Source organism: Argiope bruennichi, chromosome 2 (genome assembly GCF_947563725.1).
Source record: "Argiope bruennichi chromosome 2, qqArgBrue1.1, whole genome shotgun sequence".
NCBI classification, from domain to species: Eukaryota; Metazoa; Arthropoda; class Arachnida; order Araneae; family Araneidae; genus Argiope; species Argiope bruennichi.
Window position 1 is genome coordinate 98,202,999 of NC_079152.1, and position 24,333 is coordinate 98,227,331.

At 31.1% G+C, this 24,333-nt stretch overlaps 1 protein-coding gene across 3 annotated transcripts in view; it reads right to left on the bottom strand.

Moving 5' to 3' along the window:
- Positions 1–24,333, bottom strand: part of LOC129989660 (3'-5' RNA helicase YTHDC2-like) — a 60,768-nt gene that overhangs the window by 13,080 nt on the left and 23,355 nt on the right. For all 3 annotated transcript variants that reach the window (XM_056098092.1, XM_056098091.1, XM_056098090.1), the window contains exons 16-21: positions 23,220–23,528; positions 18,307–18,472; positions 17,892–17,998; positions 5,324–5,595; positions 4,945–5,198; positions 4,477–4,589 (exon numbers count right to left, since the gene is read on the bottom strand). In XM_056098092.1, the coding sequence (XP_055954067.1) occupies positions 4,477–4,589; positions 4,945–5,198; positions 5,324–5,595; positions 17,892–17,998; positions 18,307–18,472; positions 23,220–23,528 (1,221 nt within the window). The remainder of the gene's footprint in view (positions 1–4,476; positions 4,590–4,944; positions 5,199–5,323; positions 5,596–17,891; positions 17,999–18,306; positions 18,473–23,219; positions 23,529–24,333) is intronic.

Here is a 24,333-nt window from a genome sequence, read left to right on the forward strand (position 1 = left end):
TGGCGATTAACAATGCCAGAAACATGAAAGGATGCTTCATCGGAGAACATTAGCATCATTTAGCAGAGAACATTAGCTTCAGAAAATCAGCAGCATCTTCTATCCTCCTTAGCATATCTATTGCAAAGGCCATCCTCCTAGGCCTATTGTTCGGTTCCAAAACTTGAACTTTGTATGCATACAGTCTTAATTTTTTCTTAATAACTTTGTACACCGTCGAAATTGACATATCCAATTCTGTTGCCGCTGATCTCACAGATATTCTAGGATTGTGTAAAAATGTCTCTCTGACACGCTCAACATCAAAATCACTTGTATAAGGACGTCCGGAACGTTTCTTATCTGCGATACTTCCAATTTCTAGAAAATTCTTTTTCCACCGCAAGATGCTGTTTTTGGATGGAGGATCTTTTTGGTAAATTCTTCTGAAATTTCTCTGTGCTTGCACTATCGATTTCGTTTCTATGAACCACCATAAAATCTGTGCTTTCTCTTGTGGTGTATGCATTCTCCTTAATATCCGCTCGAATAAAACATCACATACAAAAGTACTGCGTAGAACAAACACATCAAAAGTAAACATAACATTGCAATAGTTTTCAGAAACAAAAGAGAGAAAAATGCAATTAATAAGCAGACGATATTTAGAAAAGTACAGATATTTAGACCGGAAATGAAATTATCTGAAATTAACCACACGCGCAGACGATATTTACAAGAGTAAAAATATTCAAACCTGAAAAGGAAAATATATGAGTTATTCCATTAATAAATGCCATAAGTTTGTTTATATCTTCATTATTTTATGAGTTATTAAACATCAAAATGGGTCCGGGACTTTATAAACACCCTGTATATCGCCCAGTAACATTTTTTTAATGTAAGATTCCACAAGAATCAAATACTCCATTACTTTTAAAAATTACCAGAGTCAGTGTCTAACTGTAAGTAAATAAAATATTTTATATATTACACTACTAGCCGCCTTTGGCGACCAGCCTGTTCGCCAGTATTACCGCTCACTACAATTTTCAATTAAATATTTTAAGTAACTGGTCTCTTAATAGATTCTCAAACAAAACATTTTTAATCTTTAAATTTTGATAGTCATACCAAACTTATACTGTTGTTTAGATCGTTTCGTTAAATTTACTATATATATTTTGCTAATTTGTTGTCATTTCCGGTAAAACTTCAACTTTAATTTAAAGTGGAAATGCTGAAATTGCAATTAATATAAAGATATTTTTTAATAAAACCAAGCGTTTTATTTTATTTATCATCTTTATTGTTATTTATTTATTATTATTATTATTGAATATGAATATTGCAAACAGAATCGCTCGGTATTTAAGTCTTATGTGAACTACAAAAATTTTTTCATAATTTATGTAATATCTCAAACAATAATTCAACAAAAATTTCTCGCATTCAGCATAAAATTCAGTTTTTAGTTTTGCTTTCAAAAGGATTGAAATGAAATATTACAAGTGATAGTTGTAGAAGAATATATAGCATATTAATCTTACAGAACCCCTACCTGCATTTCTTTGGAATTCAACTTCATAAATTCAACACAATTTATCTTCTGCTTAATGACAATTAAAAGAAATAAAGATGAACAAGAATCAAAAATCAGTTAGGTTTTGGCAGTCTAAATCAAAATGTTCCTATTATATGACCACATGCATGACCATTTGCTGAATATTATGATCGAATACATGGGATATTAGTTGGATATTGCCATTAGCTGAAAGATTTTTTGAGTATTGGCGAGAAAGGGAAAGACATTTCATTTGAATTGAAGGAAACTATTTTAGTTTTCCATTTTAATTTTGAATACAGTGCTGTGCAAATTAATTGGGTCAGACACAAAAATTTTCGTAAATGTTGTTTAATTAGTATAGGTTAACTTACATGCACAGTATAGCAATCTAATACAAAATATATCCTCCTCTAGCTTGAATGAGATCCTGTACATGGTTTGGCATGGATTCCACTAAATTAGAACATAAATGTTTGATCTCGTCATTACGAAACAAAACTTTTATAGCATTCTCAATCATTGTTTTCTTTGTTGAGCAGTCCACTTTACTCAAACGTCTCTTTACAATGCTCCACAAATTTTCGATGGGATTTACATCAGGAGAATTACCAGGCCAATCAAAAACCGCTATTTTCTGTTTTTGAAAAAAATTCTTTGTTAGCTTAGAAATATGGCATGGAGCAAGATCTTGTTGAAAGCAACCAACACTACCAGCGAACGTTTGCATCAAAGGCACAATTTTACTTTCTATTACAGGAATGTATTGTTTAGAGTTTATCATCCCTTCAACTGGTACTAAGCTGCCAGGTCCTTCAGAAGTAAAATAACTGCAAAACGTCTGTTTCTGAGGGTGCTTAACTGTTTGAATAAGATGTTGTTCCCTGATGGATTCTCCACCACTTCGCCTGACAAATCTTGGTCGAAACCCTTGCACAAGAAAATGCGTTTCGTCGCTGAATACAACCTTCTTCCAATCTTGTGCAGTCCAGGATTGATATTTCCTGTCACAATCTAAATGTTTTTTCTTCATTGCAGATGTTAATAACTGTTTTTTGATTGGTTTTCTTGCAAATCTCCTCGCTTCACTAAGCCTTCATCAAACTGTCGATGAATCCACGCTCACACCAGCAGCTAATAATTCTCTCTGAAGATCTCTACTTGTTTTGTGAGGATGCATTGTACTATTTCGTACAAGAAATTTGTCTGTTCGAAGTGTGGTCTTGCGTTTGCGTCCACGTTTACTCTTTCATTTTGGAGACACTGTCCCAAAATTCTTTTGCTGATTAATAATCCTAGAAACACTGATTTTCCAAATCCAATCACTGCAGCAATATCCCTCACAGTCATAGAAGTATGCTGACTAAGGGTAACAATTCTATTCCTTTTTCTGGGAGTGATATCCATTTTTTTAATACACGTCAGAAGGAGACAATTCACATAAGAGACCACTTTTTATAGCAACTGAAAGGAAAAAATTTTGATATGTCATGATCACGTGGTCAAACCAGTTTAGACTAGTCAAGGGCAGTTACACGTACTGTAGATTCAAGAATGTTTCCTTGAAAATAAAACTATATTCTTTGAGAAGGAATACATCTTTTAAACTCTTTAGTAATTTGGGATTTCAATATCTTCATTAGCACTGCAGAATGAATTTTAAATTTGAGGGATTAAGATTTTCTAGAACTATATTGATTTTGGTTTATCTGTATATTAACTCCTTGGCTTAAACGAAAATTAACATCAGCTGCCAACAGAAATATAACAGGCACTTTAACCCAAATAACAAGTAAACTGATACAGCTAATACAATAGTTTTGTTTGTTTGTGTGTGTGTGTGTGTGTGTGTGTGTGCGTGTGTTCTTTTTGTATTGAGAACTGGGCACCTAAATTATTTTAATTAAAATATGTTAATTAAATTTATTTTATAAAAATTAAAAATTTGATAGAATAATTCAGAGGAATAATCATAATAAAATTTACTTAATAATAAATGTTTATTATTCAGATTATTTTTCAATAAAAATATTTAAGTCATTTCCTTTTTTTTTAAATACATATTCATATAAATTTGTGCTAAATTTTGTGTTTGCAATCCTATGAGATTATTCCTTTTCCCCGGAAATTTATTTCTATAGTTGGAAAATCTTTTGCATTCAGAATTTTACAGACAGATTAATTAAACTTGGCACTGATTCACTAAATGTGTAAATAAAGTTTTTTATTTACTTTTTTGCAATAGGGAAAAAATATTAAATACACCGGTTCAAAAAGTGAGTGCAGATATTACAAGATGAGGGGTGCTGGAAGTTAAATGGCATTATAATGGCTTTGCTTTTCAGAAATGGATATCATGAGATAAACCTCTAAATACTACCCCACCCCCGCCCCCTATTTTTTTTCAATGATGAAAAATTCAAAATGTTTATATTCAAGATATAAAGCTATAGCATAATTTATCTTATTATTCTGGAGATAGAATTTTAAACAATTGTCTCCTGAATCCCAACTTAAATTCAAGAATTTGTCACCAATTTTTAAATTCTACTAGAAATTTTTGTCCTCCTAAAAATTGCACATTATACATTTTTATGTATTTATTAATAAACAAACAAATTTTCATCTCTATAAGTAAAAGAATAATGCAAAATAAAAAATATTGAAAATTATACTACGAAATATTTTTAATGCTTCCAACATGTATAAATAGACGCTCTTGATGTAAAAGTAATGTTTCAAGTATTTACAACAGTCATAATTTCAAACTTAATAATTTGTTTATAATCCAACAGATTTAAACAACAAAATTTTAAAGTAACTGAAAGTATTTTATAATATTTTTTTAATTTAATTATTTTATTTTTTAATAATTACTTAATTTACTTTTTTTTAACTATATGCATAATACCAAAGATAATTTGTCTAAATACCTCAGGTTCTACCCTAAATGAAATCCAATCATCTATTTTGAACATCGCCTTCTGGTTGTCATATTTAGAATCATCTTCACTGTCACCTTCCTCCATATAGCCTTCTAAACGAGCTACAATAAATATTTCGATGAAAAACAAGTTTTTATTTTTTTTAATTTGAATATAATTTGAGTAATGACTACAAATAAATTAGAAAAGTGATTCTAGATATCTATAAAAATTCATTCATTTCTTAATTCAAATAATGAGAAATAATAAAAATAATCACTGTGAAAAAAATACAATAAAATATTAATTAAAAATAGAAGAATGAATACGGGTCACATGCTATGATTTATACAATTTAACCAATTTCTTTATATTCATTTTCTATACATTATAGTAGAAATTAATTATTAGCAGATCGTATAAAACCAATAATTAGTTATTTTTCATTAAAAAAAAAAGAGAAATATTCATAAATACCTTGATCAGGTTCATGCAGAGCATCAAGAGGAAGCCTAGCAGGTCCAGCAAACAATGCAACAGTGATTGGTGTCACAAGTGTACAACAATGTGCATGGGCTATACTTCCAGTACGCATCATTTCTTCATAAAATAACCAATCACATGGCATTTCTGCCATCATCTGCTTACGCAAAGCAGCAACTGAATGCTTAGCAGAAACTGGTAATTTGTTTAAAACAGATGAATGATGAAATCTAACTTTGCTTTCTTTCCTTAAAAGAAAACAATAAGTGATTTCACGTTTTATTAAAAAAAAAAAATGAAATTAGGTAATTAACTGATACATGCTATGATTATATAAAATATAAATAATATAAAGCTATAACCTATAACTTACTGTGTTATGAGTTGTTGGCGATCTCTGTCGATACGGATTAAATTTGGATATGTACCAGCACAAAGAGCTGCTTTAATAACAGCCCAAATTTCAGAATTGCTATTTAAGTCACGGATATCACCACTTCCTCTGGGTCTAATAAAACCTGAAGCTCTGAGTTGGCCAAGCAGCTGTGACCTCATTCCAACAATCATTTCCATTGTTGCATGAGAAATAAAATTTCTAGAGCAAAAGGTTCTTTCGTGGCCCTCTACCTTAGCTTTCTGCCATGCCTTTAAAAAGAAATGTAATATATATGAATTTTGTGGTTAAATAAGGACTGAAAATGTATTATCAATTTAACCAAGCGTACATTATATGCTGACAAATAGTGCTATCTGAAATAATGTCAATATATTAAAAACTTTATTATTATTTTTGTAACTAACTGACAAAATACCCAAAATTCTTTCTTTTTATCTCAAATTTTTAATTAAAAGAATAAAATATCCAAAGAATATCCATTTTTTAATAATTATCTTAAATCACCTACAGCATGAAACTATAGTTTCAATTAGTGTAAAGCCTCCAGTGCTTAACTAAAAAATAATAATAATTTTCAGTTAATGCTAACCACTATAACATGAATATATAATAAATCATTTCTAACAACATCCAAACAACTGGTAATATCAAAATGCTACAACTTTTGGAAGTCTGAATTTAAACACAAAATTTATATCTATAAAAAATGCAAAAACATTTTTATGGAAAAAAAAAGTTGTTGTCTAACAGTTTAGCCATAATGTTATATGCAAAGCCCTGCTGACAAAAACAAAACAAAACAAACAACAAAAACGAAAAAAGGCATACAAAAAATGCAACTTTCATAAAATTTGTTTAATATTATTCATCTATGTCATCTATAAAGCTTCTTATAAAAAGAGTAAACTTTTTAAATTCTGAAAATTTTGTAAATAAATATTCAGTCATATTTAGTCCTAATAATAAATGTGTAACCTTCATAGAATAAGTGCGAAAATTCTAAAATGTTGTTTAATTCGTTTCTCCAAAATATTGTTACAGACTTACTACTTCCGTTTTGGGTTCTTTTAAGATTTGATGGTAAATGTAAAAATAAACAGTCCTTTAATAGCAAAAAAAAAAAAAAAAAAAAAAAAAACCCGACTTTTATTACACACAAAGAGACAAATACACAAATGACAACTATATACAGCCGAGACATACATGAGAAACACACAGCAGCATACTACAACAAACAGTATCCCACAAGTCGTAATCGGTAGTAATAACAGCCACAGTACACAAAGCGGCCAGACAGAATTCAGCAAGAGAGGAAACCTTAGTAGCTTCACTATACAGTCTCTCCAAACGCCTGCAATTTTCCACTGTCTCCTCACTTTATCTGTATCCAGCTGCCGACATACTACTACACAACTGGCTACTCTTCACAGGACTCGATGCTGCTTCCACAATAAACATGTCGTAATTAGGGTTGCATGTATTTGTTGTGACTCCAATTATTGCAACGTTTTAGAAAAATGATTTTATTTACAATTTAACTAAAGAAATTAAACGTTTGATTTTATTACAAGCTTCACCAACCCAATGCACGAGAAAGTTCCAAAGAAAAGGAGAGGGGATAGCTTTTTTAGATGAAAATCCGGATGATGAGTGGGGCGTCAATATGTCACACACAGCCTCGACGGAGACTGTATTTGACATATATCTAATATGATATATATATATATATATATATATATATATATATATATATATATATATATATATATGATTTATAATAGGTATATATGATTTATGATATGCCTATAATATATAAAGTATCTTCCCAGTGACGAAGGGAACGAAAATTACTTGGAAGTGAGTGCAATCATAAGAATTATTATAATATAATAGAAAAATGAATAACAATATATTGAACAAGAATTATAAAATATAAAAATGTTTTAAATTTCCTTTTTCAGTCGCTATCAAAACGAACAACTCCATATCTGGTTATTTTTCTATTTTTAGAATTATCATTTTGTTCCAAATTTCCATTTGGCAAGGCTACTTTTGATAGTGTATCCGAAATTTCATAGGCAGGTTTGCATCTGCCTAGGGTGATTGTTACATTTTTACCATTTATTTCCATTACAAAATTTTTATTTCTCCGAAATTTGACCAAGTGAGGTTCAGAATAAGGAGGAGTTAATAGTGGTCGAACTCTATCATTTCTAAGGAATATGTGACTGCATGGAATTAAGGATGGATTTATGAAAGAATTTCCATGAAAAACAGGATTTTCTGCATTTAGTTTTTTTAATTATTGAAACTAAATTTGTCACACAAGTGGGTGCTACAGTTGCATTCACAATAGAATCATCACTCAAAAGATCAGATGGCAAACACAATGTAGTACCATATACGAGCTAAGAACTAATAGCATTGAGATCTTTTTTAATAGCAGTATGCAAACCTAGCAAAACTATAGGCAAAGTTTCTGTCCACTTTATATTTTAGTGAGCCATAAGAGAACCTTTAAGATGTCTATGTAGTCTTTCTATCATTCCATTTGATTGTGGATGGTATGCAGCTAAAGGTATTCTGTGAATACCCAAAATATTCGTGAGTTCACGAAAAAGTCAAAATTTCGACCTTGGCTGTAGTGATTGTTATTGGTATTTCAAATCTAGATATCCACCTATGCACAAGTGCTCGTGCAATGGTCTCAGCAGTCATATTAATTGTTGGAATCACCTCAGATCATCTGGTAAATCTATCTATAATCGTGAGATCATCTGGTGAATCTATCTATAATCGTTCTGATAACCTTCAGAAATGGGAAGGGGTCCTATGAAATCGAGATGAATGTGATAGAATCGAGCATCTGTGCTAAGGGGAGCTTTGGTGTGCTGAAAAACCTTAGCATGTTGGCATTTGACACATGCACGAACTCAATCTTTTATATCCGATTTCATTTTTGGCCACATGAATCACTTGGAAATTAAATTTGAGGTAGCTGATGTAAGAGGATGAGATAAAAAATGGATATCTTCAAAAATTATTTGTAGAAAAGCCTTTGGAATGAAAGGCCTGGGTTGGGCTTGAGGCATATAACAAATTAGATAGATATCTTCCATGGGAATATAATGTTTTTGTACTTTTAAAGATGTATTTGACTGTAATAATTGCTGCAACTCAGAATCATTCAATTGCTCTTGGGCAATTTTTTTTATAGTCTAATTTGGAAGGAGTTGTAATTGCATTGATTTCTATTCGTGAAAGAGCATCAGCAATTATGTTATCTCTTCCGCTAACCTGACGAATATCAGTTGAAAATTGTGATCTATAATCTAAATGTCTGAGCTAATGTGGCGTACATTTTTCAGGTTTTTGTTTGGATGCAAAAATTAAAGGTTTCTGATCCCTGTAAACTGAGAAATTTCGACCCTCAAGCATATGACGGAATTTTTTTTATCAATGCATAAATAGCATACAATTCCCAATCATATGTGGACCAGTTTCTCTGACTTTTATTGATCTCATTGACAAAAAAGCAATTGGTTCCCCTTTATCATTGCACAATTGCATCAAAGAGCTTCCAATTACTACTTACATCTGATCAAAGACTTAATTCAGCACCAGGAATGGGATATTTCAGTAAGATAGCATTAGGAAGAGCCAGTTTGGTCAAAATAAATGCTTTATCTGCTTCATAAATGCTTTATCTGCTTCATAAATGCTTTATCTGCTTCATCAGACCATTGAAGTGGATTTTCTGGCTTCTTAGAAAGACGAGAGGATTTCTTTTTATTTTTGTTACATTCTAAGAATTTATTCAAAAGGTCCAAAATCTGAGCAGCTTTGGGAATAAATCTATAAAAATTATACATGCTCAAAAATCTATGCAATTGAGTTTTAAAGTTTATGGTCTGGTAAACTTCTGTATAACTTCAACACGATCAGGTAATGGTTGTAAACCATTTTCTGAAATTTGATATCCTAGAAATTCTAAATTAGATGCACAAAATTTACATTTTGAATGATTAATTGTCAATCCATAATTACACAATTTAGTAAAAAGAGCTCTCAGATGGTGCATATGGTCCTGATGAGATTTTGAAGCTATTAAAATATCATCGATAAAGGCATATATACCCTCCATGTCTCTAGTTACTTCATCTATAAACCTTTGAAAAGTGGCAGAAGCACTGCATAGACCAAATTGCATTCTTGTGCTTTCAAAAAGACCGAAAGGAGTAATTATTGCGGTTTTATGTATACACTGGGGAGCTATAGGAAATTGGTGAAATGCTTTTACAAGATCGATATGTGAAAAAATTTTACTACCATGTAATTCACTAGCAAAATCAACTATATGTGGGATTGGATATTTATCTTTGACCGTTTGGACATTAAAGGAGTGATAATTGCACCTGGGCGCCAATCTAATGATCCCTTTTTCGGAACCATATGGTATGGAAATGAATAAATACTGCTTGATGGGCGTATGTGGTGTTGGAATTCCATTTTGACAATTTTGAGTCTATCAGGTTCCAGACGTCGTGCTTTGGCAAACACAGGCGCACCAAACGTTTCTATAGGATGCATTACATTATGCTGAACGGTTCGGTCCATGCAAGGCGATTTAGTTAAGTTAGGAAATTCACTTAATAGTATACTGATCATTGCCACATCTAGTTTTTACAGATACAACATTAGCATTTCTAAAAACAGCATTACATTTTAATTTAGTATCGTTATCTTACAAACAACATTTTCGTAGATCAGCTTTTAAGTTGAAATGATACAAAAAATCAGCACCAATTATTGCTGTAGAAACATTGCAAATATAAAATGGAAATAAGAAATTTTTTCGAAGTCCTACATCTAAAGATAACAACTTTTTTTTTTTTTCCATAAACCTCTATTGGTGAGCCATTTGCAGCATGAAAAATTTGAATGAGTTTTTGTTTTATTTCATTTTTATTTGCCGGGAAAATACAACAGTCACTTCCAGTATTTATAAGGAAAGAAAATTTTAGTTTTCTATCGTATATAAATAAGCGACGATGTTGTGATGTTTCAACGGGCAGGAGGTTAGTCGCCTCTAAGTCTGCCCATCGACATTGTTATCGTCGATTAAAAATGGATGTATTAGAAGAAAATACGGATGACGTTATGTAGTTATTCAGGCTTTATTTTGTGCAACCGCTTTCAACGGGTTACAGCATTCGAATCAACAAGATCACATTTGTTGTAGGTGGCGCTCTTGCATGCCATGACGTAACATTCCGCCCGGCGTTGAAATATGCAAGATTTCAAAACACTTTTAATAATACAATTAGCTTACATTTTCTTAAATTAAATAACTAAACTATTCAGATGAAATATTTACAAGTGAACAACAAAATTGCAAAATAAATACAAATTGAATATTAAACATGATATAAATACAATTATTATGTACATACAATATATACAACTATTTTAATTTTCAAAGTTATTCTTTATTGGTAAGAGACAAATTTTTGAAATAGGGCGTGTGAAAATACCTGTGTTAGTTTTTAATTTAACAACTCTTACTCTGCCTTCATTTCCATAAATTATCTCTAAAATTCTAGCCATTGCCCATTTGCAAGGAGGCAAATCATTTTCCTTTAACAATACTAGACATCCGACCTTAACATTATTTTTTTAAAATTGCCACTTATTTCTTTGCTGTAAATGGTTCAAATAGTCTATTTTCCAGCGTTTCCAAATTGTTTGAACACATTTCGTAGTATATTGCCAGCGTGACAACCTATTGTCAGAAATGTCTACAATTTCCGGTTCAGGTATTGAAGTTATTGGGCGTCCAATGATAAAGTGTCCAGGAGTTAAAACTTCATATTCATTAATATTATCTGATAATGGAATTAAGGGACGTGAATTAAGTATACCTTCAATCTGAATTACTATTGTTTCAAATTCTTCAATAGTTATTTTGCTGTTAGCTAAAGTTCTATAAAGACGGTGTTTAAATGATTTTACTCCTGCCTCCCATAAACCTCCGAAATTGGGAGAACAAGGGGGAATAAATTTCCATTGGATCGATTCTGCGGATAGGTAATTGGCTAAAGTCTCATTAGTCTGACAAACTAGTTTTTTTTAAGCGATTTAATCCTGAAGCTGCACCCTTGAAATTAGATGCATTATCCGACATTAATGTTGCAATGCGGCCTCTACGGGCGCAGAGTCTCTTTAAAGATGCAATGAAAGCTTCAGTCGTCAAATCTGTTACCGTTTCTAGGTGAATAGCTTTAGTTGACAAACATACAAAAATCGCTACATAAACCTTTGAATAAATTCCCTTTCTTTGGTTTTTAAACTTTATTCGAAAAGGACCACAAAGATCTACACCAGAATTTAAAAATGGAGAACTAGGAGTTACTCTTTCTGAAGGCAAATTTCCCATTAACTGTTCTAACACCCTAGGCCTTTGCCTAAAACATCTAATACAATCATGGACAATTTTTCTTGCAATACCTTTACCATTTAAGGGCCAGTATTGTAGTCTAATTTGATGTAACAAACCTTGTGCACCAATATGTAGACATTTTTTATGTACATGCTCAAAAAGTAACTTAGTGAATGTATGCTTACTGGGTAAAATTATTTGATGTTTAGATTCAAATGGCAAGTCAGAATTTTTAAGTCTACCGCCAACTCTAAGTAATCCTTTTTCATCTAGGAATGGATCTAAAGATCTTAACTTACTTGTTTTAGAAATATTTTTACCTTTATTTAGTGCATCTATTTCTGATTTAAATTCACTCAACTGAGCTACACTAGCTAAATATTCAGTACTTTTTTGCAGCTCCTCAGTAGTTAAATATTTACTTATCTTATTACGAGACTCCTTAGCTTTAGTGTTGTTAATAAACCTGAAAATAAAGCTAACTATTCTAATTAGTTTTATGAAATTATTTGTATGATTAAAGAGTTCATCATAAAAATTTGAATTAGAGTCATTAATGTTCAGAGTCACAACACATTTTAGTTCATCAACAAAAGCAAAATCCTGCATGGATTGATTGTCCACTGGTTCATCAGTAAGTTTATCTGGACCAGCAAACCACATTTTATTTCTTATGAGTTCATCTGCACTGCATCCTTTAGAAATAATGTCAGCAGGATTGTTTTTGCTACTTACATGTTTCCAATGACAATCTGATGTGAGCGTTTGGATCTCCGCAACCCTATTGCTGACGAATGTTTTTAGCTTATAGGGCTCAGTCTTGATCCACGCCAAAACAATAGTAGAGTCTGTCCACAATGAGATAACATCAATGGGTAATTGCAGAATTGGAACTATCTTTTTCACTAATCTAGATAACAGCAACGCAGCACACAGTTCAAGTCGGGGAATGGTAAGTGACTTTAATGGAGCCACTCTGGATTTGCTGCATACTAGACTAGTTTTAAACTGTCCAGATTGGGTGAAGCACTTTAAATAGACAACAGCAGCATAGGCACGTTCTGATGCATCAGAAAATCCATGAATCTCAAGGCGAACTGCATCAGGAAGTAGAATAAACCTTTGAATTCTGAAGTTGGTTACTTCCGAGAGTTTTATGTAGAACCTTTTCCATTCTGTCATTGCATCAGGTGGTAATTTTTCATTCCAGTCCAATTTTATCTTCCAAAGTCCTTGGATAAATATTTTTGCCTTGGTAATGAGAGGGCCTAAAAGTCCAAGTGGGTCATAAAGACTCGCTATTTCTGACAGCACTTCCCTTTTTGAAAAAGAGTCCTTAGGCTTGATCTTTACCTTATATGTAAAGCAATCTTCTTTTGGATCCCAAAACATACCTAATGTTTTTACAGAACTAACACCCTGTTCTTTCGAAAATGAATAGGATGTAGTAGACAGGTTTTGTAGTAAATTAGAGTTATTAGCGACCCATTTGTGAAGCTCAAATCCAGCTCTTCCGAGGAGTTCAGAAATCTGGGTTTGAAGATTTTTAGTATCTTCTAGCGTTGCATCACCTGACAGAATGTCATCCATGTAGAAATCAGAACAAATCACATCTGCAGCCTTAGGAAAGTCCTTTTTTTCCTCATCTGCTAAAGCTCTTAAGGTCCTGGTAGCCAAAAATGGCGCAGAAACTGTTCCATAGGTTACTGTAGACAGTTTGTAAATCTTCACTGGACCATCAGCACTTGATTTCCAGACAATACGCTGTAAGTCTCTTTGAGTGGGATCGATCAGTATTTGTCTGTACATTTTTTTAATATCTGCACTAAATGCATATCTGTGCTTTCTGAATCTACTTACTATGGAAAAAACATCTTGCTGAATAATACCTCCATTTAGTAAAATGGAATTCAGAGAATATCCACTTGTTGTTTTTGCACTTGCATCAAAAACCACTCTTAAGGGAGTTGACGTTTTCTCAGGTTTATATATCGCATGGTGGGGAATGTAATAGTTCACATTGCTATCAGCTTCAATTTTAATCTCCTCCATGTGTTCTAAACTCTCATATTCTCGCATAAATTCCTTATATAAGATTTCCATAGTATTATTTTTGTTTAATTTATTCCAGATACCATTTAGGCGCTTGATTGCATTTTCTTTGGAATTTCCTAGTAATGATTCGGCATTTTCCTTTATGGGTAACTGAACTATAAATCTTCCCGTTTTATCTCTTTTATAGGTTTTAACAAAATGCTCCTCACAATAAATTTCTTCTTCACTCTTTGTTATTTCTTTAACATTACCCGGCAATGATTCCAATTCAAAAAATTGTTTAACTGCCTCATCTAAATTTGGTTCACTTACGAGATAACAATTGGCTTTTTGAGGTAACTGGGGAAGAATGCCTGTAACTAAATAACCAAACTTAGTATTTTGTAATATTACATCTCCATTTTGCAGACGAAGTTGCTCAGGTTTTAAAATCTCAAAAAATATCTCACTTCCTAATAGTATATCAATTTGACCTGGTGTGTGGAAATTGAAATCAGCTAGTTCAATTGAACAGGGAATATTTAATGCAGATATATTTAATTTCGATACAGGAATCTCATCGGTTATTTTAGGAAGAATAGAACATTTCACCATGTGTGAAAATGAATAATCTCGATTTGATACTTCAATGTTAGCAGCGTGTTTAATAAACTGCGTAATTCCATTTATACCAGTTATACCTTGTTTTATTGATTTTAGTTTGATTCCCAATTTTCTAGCTACATCTTCTCGAAGAATACATGAAGTCGAAGCATTGTCTAAGAGCCCTCTTAATTGAACTCTCCGACCATCTGCAGTTTTCACATAAATAAGAAGAGTGTTTAATATAACTGATTTATTCCCTTCTATCGCCTGTTTAGTCTCTCTCGGATTCAACGTCAAAGCAGATACTTCGGTTAGTACGTTTAGTTTCGGTTTCGTTTCTGCATCTGTTTGGCTTTCACTCGCCCGTGCCCTTGAATCTGAAGTGGTAGCGCGATTTTCAGCTGACTCATCATGTATGAGCGAGTTATGCCTTTTACCGCAACTTGGAATGTTGCAAGAATATTTTGATTTGCAGATCCCCGGGTGAGGTTTAAGACAGTTAATGCATAATTTGTTATTCCTAACAAAGTTCTTTCTGTCATCGATAGACATATTTTGAAAAGTAACGCATCTAAATAGTGCGTGATAGTTTTTGCATAAAATACAAGCTTTAGCATTGGAATTTTTATTATTAACTATAAGTGTTTTCGCTCTTTTAAATATGCTCGTATTTTGTGGACGTTCGTATTTACTAGGAATACGGTTAATACTTTCTAACAAAGAACTTCGCTTTTCTAGAAATTTCATCAAATTTTCAAATGTAGGAATTTCTGCCGTATTTAGAGAAAGCTCGAATTGCTTCCTTGTCTCTTTATCTACTTTCTGTAGAATGATGTTTACAAGCATTAAATCAGATAGCTTATTTTGTTCGAATGTAAGAACCCTTAACGCTCTGATGTTTTTATTAACGCAGTCTATTAAGGCACACAGTTCTTTAGCAGATTCGCTACGAATTTTCTCAAAATTTATTATTTCTAATATATGAGAGTCTATCAATTGACGTTGATTTTCATAACGATCTGATAATGCTTTAAAGAGTGATTGAAAGTTATCACTAGACGATTCTAATAATTTAGCTTCTCCTCTTAAGCATGCACGGAGATAATACAGCTTTTGAGAATCATTTAATTGCTCATTGTTGCTAATTAAATTAACAAATAAATTTTTAAAATTTGCAAAATCAGCTATTTTTCCAGAAAATTCTGGTAATGGAATTTCCGGTAGTCGGATTTTAGTTACTGCATTATCCTTTGAAACAGGGTTAATTTTAAATTCATCTTTAATTGAATTTAATAGCAATTTCAGACCTACCTCTGTTTCTTCAATCCTTATATTTATTTGATCAATATCTTCTAAGATGGTTTCTATATCTTCCGACGTTTCAATACCGCAATATTGTTCGGATATCTTGTCCAACTGTGCTTGCAATTGTCCAAGTTTCCTTAATTTCACTTCTAATTCCATTGCGTTAATGTCCTTGGTAGCTGACTTTTCGGCATTAAAACTTTCGATTCTTTACAAAGTAGTTTTTATCGAGCCTTTCAGTTTATTTAGTTTCTTTTCTGAAACCGCTTCTCGGTCATCGCTTTTTTCAACTTTTTTATCCATGGTATTTGCTCCGGCTCGCTTTTGACCAATGTTATCGTCGATTAAAAATGGATGTATTAGAAGAAAATACGGATGACGTTATGTAGTTATTCAGGCTTTATTTTGTGCAACCGCTTTCAACGGGTTACAGCATTCGAATCAACAAGATCACATTTGTTGTAGGTGGCGCTCTTGCATGCCATGACGTAACAGACATTTCCCGAGAAGTAACACGGCTTAACACACTTCTTGGCGTTGTTTTGGTATTTTTCGCGATACCAGTAGATGTCTAATTCAATCAGCCATTCCTGTATCTTTAGTGGCGTTGAGAGGAGTGATAGCTGTTAGAATAGATTGCACATTACTTGGCATTTGTTGAAGAAACAGTTCTAACAGTACAGCATCAGAAATATGGTGTGTTTCCACACGCCTCTGCATAATACAAAGTAGCTCGCTAGGTTTCCGATCTCCTAATTGCTAGCCGGTGAGAGGACTTCGGATTTCTTGAGATTTCGGTTCACCGCATCTTTTTATTACCTAAGATTTCAGTTGCTGGTAAGGATCAACTACATTAAGGTTAATTATGACGTAACGAACAATAGATGTAGCTTCAGGTGGAATATGTGCAACACAATAGTTGAATTTGGTTTTACTTGGAGTTATCGGCTTTGGCACTGCTAATTCAAATGTAACTTCAACTATAAAAAACCAAAGTTGCGGACCGGCCGGATTAAATGAGGGTATCTTCATTGCAGATACTTCATCCATGTCTGAATTCTTTGAAAACGGAAGTATGCTTAGTCAAATGACAGCTGATAGAATTTTTAACATCCGCAGATCACCATGTCGTAATTAGGGCTGTATGTATTTGTTGCGACTCCAATTACTGCATGGTTTTAGAAAAATAATTTTATTTACAATTTAACTAAAGAAATTAAGCATCGAGCTTCACTGAGGCAGTGCGCGAGGAAGTTCCGAAGAGAAGGAGAGAGAATAGCTTTTTTAGAAAATGATACCCGGATGATGAGCGGCACATCATTACGTCACACACAGCCTCGACGGAGCTTGTAGTTTACAGATATCTGATATGATTTATACATGATTTATAATAGGTATATAAAGTTTATGATAGGCATTCACTAGAAATACAAGGACTCGGCACACAGCTCAGTTCAGCAATCGCTTGAGCATCACACAACGCTGGACTATTCTGCCGTTGCTTCGTTATCCTCTCGATGATTCATTACTTGTCTTCGACTCCAACTCCGATTCATTGCAACTTGAGACTGCCGGCCTTTTATAGTTCCCGGGATTCGGGACCAATCAAGAGATCTCAGTTCCTACTGGATGAATCGTTAAAATTCTCGAAGTTTCCAGCAATATCTATTTTGTCGGCAAATTCGTCGCCGAGCTCTATGATTACTGACGCGGCACTCGATCAGCATCCACAGGGCTGATCGTAAAACGGTCTCTCCAGTAATTGCACTAACCGTGTTAGGAAGCAATAATCCAGGTTTGTAACAATATTATTTAAATGCAGGCATTTTGATTTTAAACCAAGTATATGATTTTTTTATATAATTTTTTTGCGGCCGATTGATGGAGTCACATGTTCGCCATACTGTAATTTTTATAGATGATATCAAATAACAGGTTATTTCTACATATATTCAGAAAGAAAAAAAATCTTATTAAAAATCCTAAAGGCATCAGCAAGGAGATATTTGGAAGAAATCCTAGAGTATTACAATAGGAAAACTTATGCAATTAATTAACAGAGAAAATCATTAAGTTTTTTCTGCCATATCTGTAAAATATTTATTGAGCAATTTTTTTAAAAAAAAAACTGAATGCATAACATTTTTTTCTTAATATTACCTGAAAGGCTCTTAACAAAACCATATGATCACTAAAGGTATCACAGGAAAATTTTCTTTTAGCCATTGCAACAGATCTTTTTTGAGCTGGTTGAGAAGGAAGGATAACTATAAAAAAAAGGAATATATATATAAGTTGTAGAGTTTTCTACAATTTGTTTCAATTATATTCTGCTTTAAATTGTTTTTTAAAAAGTTTAAAATACTTTTCAAAAATAAAAGTATATGAATAAAAAAAAGCAAATGAATAAAAAAAAACGCTGCTGCTTAAATATCTGGTTTCTAATACACATTAAAACAACTGGTGTTCAGTTCTTTTTATTTAGTTTAATTACTTAATAACATTGATTAGATAAAAAGTTACATTAAAAATCATTTCAGAAATGATAAAAAGATGCGAGTAAATGTAAACTTACAAGGATCCCGATATGCTAAGCAGCATACAATTGTCAAAACTGGATCTAAACATTTTAAAACTACAGAATAAAGAATCATCTTTCCTAATCGAGGTTCTATAGGCATATCTAAAAGATGAAGACCTAATTCTGTGAGTTCTTCCCAAGGATCAAGAGCATCTATGGTCTAAAAAAGAATTTATAACACAATTATTTTTTTAAATGCTAAACATTAAAAATAAAATATCTTTTCAAATACATTATAATTAAAAAAGAGCATACATCTATTCTTTCGTAAGGAGGTTCTTTAATAGTTTCAAATATGAAACTTATCCAGAAAATAAGTTTCCCACCTTGCCAACAGATGGCAGGTCATGCATTGTGTAAAAAAGATTGTGCGTGCCTGAGAGACTCAAGAATAGATATCATATGCAACAGTTTGCACACCTTAAATGGTCAAATCATTGATGACTGATGAATACTCTCTCTTATTCCTTCTCCTATTGACTGTAACGATGATTTTGTAAATTTTGGACAGACATCATGGGCACGTGTTTCAGGTAATTATTTTTTGGAGCTCATCAAAATGTAATAAGAATATAGCCTGATAGTTGCATCTTGATAATGGCAAAAATGTTGAGTTAATGTGGAATCACATTGTATTGAAAACACGCTTGATATTATAGACCTTGGCAACCATTTCTAGCTGAAATCTAAATCTTTATTAATTGAAATTGTTATAAAGTAACTGTTCAAGAAAGTGATTTGAAAGAGAAGCCAAAGCACTTGACTAACATTTTAAAACTCGTTAATTCATACATTGTAATGAAAAAAAAAAAAAAGAATGTTAAGAAATCTCGAGTAAAAAATAAACATAAAAATTAAGACCTAAAAACAACAACAAAATATAATCTTAATTTTCCCTTACAAAAAAATGTTTTCGATTACAAAATGAATCACATGAATAATTTTTATAATGTAATTTCTTCTTCAATTAAACGATTTTTCTATCAAACAATAAATCATTGAGCAAGTCCCTTCAATCCACAACACTGCTTTACTCAATGGCTACAGGAATACTCTGAAGGCTTATATGTTTTCAGCATTACTACCTAATCTCCTTCCTTTCCTCTAGGTCGGCACCATGGCTAGGGGTTTGAAGGTAGGTAGATTTTCGAGGCTTTTTACAGCCATAGAGTAAATATTGAAGAAGGCGGAGCAATAGATTGAAAAGCTTTTGAATGTGTCTATACATTGTTTTTCTACATTTCTACATCTGTTATCTTTCTTAAATGGAGAATTCTGTGATAATAGAATAATTGATTCAATAAATGCTGTCATGTAACAATTTTTCTTTATGTTTATAACCACAAGGAAGTTTACTTTTTAGATAGTCTTTGCATGTTTAAAAAAGAAAAGGAAAATTATTTCAAACTTTCTGATTCTAAAAATGTCTATCTGTTTTATTGGTTAAAAAAAAAAATCAGCTTTTGGAATTAAACAGCAGATAAATTTATTATTATCAATAATACAAACTCAGAAAGAAAAATAATTATGATCCAACTGCAATACTATACAAATTACACTAATTATTCACCCTAAGTAATACGGCCAATCCCGAATTTAAAAAAAAAAAAAATTGAAATCTTTATAAAAGTTATTTTAAAATAAGAATACTAAATCTTCAATCAGATACACAAAAAGAATGAACAGAATGACATCTAAACGGATAATACAGTAGACTCCCGATTATCCGCGGGCGGGTTATCCGCGGGCGGGTTATCCGCGCCTGCCACACAAAGTTGTTTTTTTTTTTTTTTTTTTGACTGATTTTTTCAAAAAGGTGCAGTTTTACAGTTATGCTTTTGTAATTACATAATACATTACAGTATTAAAACAGTACATATGTATAAATTTTTCTGTGTATTCTTGACGTCCCTCGTAAATACAAAGAACTTTTCTGTTTTCATTAACAAAATGCATTTTAGGTTAGTTTTGAGTGATATACTAAAATATTAAGCGTTAGTTAAACATTTCCTGCTGTTTATTTTACGTTTTATTGTACATAAAACGATTTTTCAAAGTTGGAATGACTGTTTTCTTTTTTGCTATACCCGTTTTTAGCTTTTTTCGGATTATCCGCGGAGGCCGCGCCACCCAATTCCGCGGATAATCGGGAGTGTACTGTAAATTTGTAGATAACTGCAGTTCCTATGCCTATTTTTAAAACACAACTATAACAAAATTAAATAATATATAATAATATCTGTGCACACAACTATAATAGGATTCATTTCATACGTCTTTATCAGAATTTTTATGTCATGCATAATGCATTTGAAACTAATTGTAACTGTCGTATAAGTTATATCGCAATCAGGTGTGATATCTTTAATTGACATTATATATATGAAAAAAAAATTGACTTTTAAACAAGGAATTTGACATTGTTCAATGGTTGGCATAAATGATTTCTATATGTAAACTCTTTTCCTTTAAAAAAGGATTTAGACTAGCATTTAAGAATAAAGTTTATAGGCTGGTTGTTTCTTTTTTTAAAAAAATTTAATTCTTATATGGAACTTTGTTGGTTAGATTTTTATTTCCTTTCAGATCCTTTTAGAATATATATAATTTTTAATGTCATTAGAGCAAATCATTTACATTCTACTATCTTACAAATTCTTTATGGTATAGCTTTGTTATCATAATTTTTAAAACATTATGGTATCGATTTAAGTTTTAATATATCTTGAAAATTATAAAAAATATTTCTAAAAATGTAGCATTTTATTCTTAATTCTGGTACAGAATAGTTGTAAGAAGCAACAGCACCATTTGGAAATGAAGAAAAATATAACTGCAATCAAAAATAAGAATCACATATAAATGACAACAAAACTAGTAAGCAGCATCACTGTATCATAATGTTATATAAAGAGATATGAAATTTAATATAGCTTCATCCATCCAATTTATTTTAATGAACAAAATTTCTATTATTTGGGGGTTTAAAAATAAATCTGTTCAAATGCATTATTTTTTTTTATTAATTACTAGCTGCCTTTGGCGACCAGCCGGTTCGCCAATACTACCGCTCGCTACAATTTTCAATTAAATATTTTAAGTAACTGGTCTCTTAATAGATTCTCAAACAAAACATTTTTAATCTTCAAATTTTGATAGTCATACTAAACTTATACTGCTGTTTAGATCGTTTTGTTCAATTTATTATATATATTTTGCTAATTTGTTGTCATTTCCGGTAAAACTTCAACTTTAATTTAAAGTGGAAATGATGAAATTGCAATTAATATAAAGATATTTTTTTAATAAAACTAAGCGTTTTATTTTATTTATCATCTTTATTGTTATTTATTATTATTATTGTATATGAATATTGCAAACAGAATCGCTCGGTATTTAAGTCTTATGTGAACTACAAAATATTTTTCATAATTTATGTAATATCTCAAACAATAATTCAACAAAAATTTCTCAGATTCGGCATAAAATTCAGTTTTTAGTTTTGTTTTCAAAAGGATTGAAATGAAATCAATAATAATATTTTGTTCCGGCCTATAAATATATTTCAAAAATTATGAAGTCTAAATTTCATGCAGTAAGGTATCAGATTCTGGGAAATATTCTGGACACACCAAATTTTAAATAAATGAATTAATGTTTCTATTTTTCACGATCAACTAAGACTTTTGAATGTTAAAAATTTAGAAAAACTCAACATTTTCATAATCTTAGGCCAATTAATCTTGAGAAACCTGCATGCTGATTGGCGTATTTTCTTTGAAACGATCGATGGAAAATCTAAAATTATCCTTTTTTTATTGAATAGTGATATTCAAATTTTCGTAAATCTGTCAGTTTAAGTGATTGATTTAGTTGATTGGAAATTAACTCCTTTTATTTAAAATATTACTGTTTCAAGAACATTTTGTTATTCTTGATTTCCACAGCAGCAGCTTTATGTAAAATCAAAAATTCGTTATTGATTAGAACATTTATTGAATCAAGTTACATAAAATATAACCATTTTCCATTTAGACCATTTTAGCAGATCTGTGTCTTACTAAAGGTTTACAAATTAGCTGTGTGGCCCTGATTTGAATGGATATCCTGTTCATATTAAACAAAAATTGTCTTAAAATAAAACTGTTTTATTGGATTACTAATATAGAAAGTGTAAAAGATCATAAAATAATTTTTCTCGAATTTATTTTTTTAAAAAAATAATATTTCATATTTTTTTATTTTCTACAGACACGTACCAAAAATTATATTTTTGCAGATTTCATTTCCAAAAAGATTTAATTTATTTTTAGTTGGAGCTTTAATCAATGTAATGGCAACACTTTGAAAAAAGCTAATTTTTTCTCATGAATGCGAAACGTGCTCGTGCAGCTTAAATTTTATTTTTATTTTGTACAAAAAAAATTGTTGAAAAATATAGTTAAAATATTCATTTAAAAATTCAATAAAAATAGAAATTTAATTTTAAGGTTAAAACATTGGTATCATTTAAAAGATAAATTTTTAATCTTTAACTTCATGTGAAAATCTTTTTTGTGCGGTAATATTTTCGGAAGTTATAGCAGAAACACGCCAAAATTTCGCTTAATTTTTAAATAAATAAAATTCTAATTAAAAATTCGAAAAAATAACCCCCAGGTGCACATTTCCGGCCTCCAAGGTATACATGTGCCAAATTTGGTAGCTATAGGTTGAATGATCTAGCTTGTAGAGCACCAACACACACATTGAGCTTTATTATAAGTATAGATTATTATATGCAGGATAGTTAACAGAGTGCAATGATATACTATATAATTTATTATTATCATCAAGAATTATTATTAATAGTAGTAGTATCAAATAAAAAGGGCATTGACTATAACACTAAAAATAATAAAACATACTTTTAACAGAGTAACTGCATTCCTGGTCACCATAAAAGGTGGTGGATCTGGAGCTTTAGCCAAGAAATCAGCTATAGGTGCATTGGGAGGAGCAAGAAGTTTCGCTTGTAAGCACAGTTCATGAATGGGAACTCTGAGAATTTCAGGAACTTGGAATTTTTGGAAACTATTAAATCGAGCTCTGCTATACAAATGATAACAAAGACCTGGTCGACAGCGTCCAGCTCTGCCTCTGCGCTGAATAGCACTTGCTTTTGATATCCATCCAGCTTTTAAATGAGTAACTCCAGTCAATGAATCATAAGATTTCTAATGAATAAATAATTAAAAAAATACATAGGGTTTCAAAAAATTTAAATAATATTTAAATAAAATCAAAAAATACATTATGTATATCAAATAAGAAATCAAAAATTGAAAGCAAATACATAATTTTCGATTAAAACTATCTGCTTTCGGCAACCAGCTGGTTCATCAGGATTTATGCTCATTAAAATTTTCAATTCAATATTTTATTTAATTTGGTTTCTTAATAACTTCTTCTGTAAAATATTTTTAAGTGTCAAATTTTGGTGGTCATATAAATTATGCTTTTTTAGAAATCTTACACCATTCTCTTCATTGTATTATATGTCTCTATAATTTTTTGTGAGTTCCTGTAAAATTTGACATTAAATTGAAGCAAAAGTGATTAAATTTTAAATAAAGCAAATCTTTTTTTTAAACCAAATATGTTTTTTTAAAAATGAGTACAGAAACCAGAATTAATCAGCACTGAAATCTTACGTGCACTATAGAACATTTTTTTATAATTTATGTATTATCTCAAAAAATTACTCAATAAAAAATTTTGACTCATCATAAATTCAGTTTTTAGTTTTATTTTCAAAAGGATTTAATGATTTAATAATAATACTTTATTTTGCTTCAGTCAATAAATGTTTTTCTGAACACAGACCTTGGGTTATAAAATCATGGAATCACAGTCAATAAACTAATCTTGACACTCAACTTTTTAATCAAAAAAGATATTTTTATCTTTTGCAAAAAATCTAACCATGTCCTGGGGCTTTGAATATATTTCATTATAATTATGTTAGAACAATCAACAATT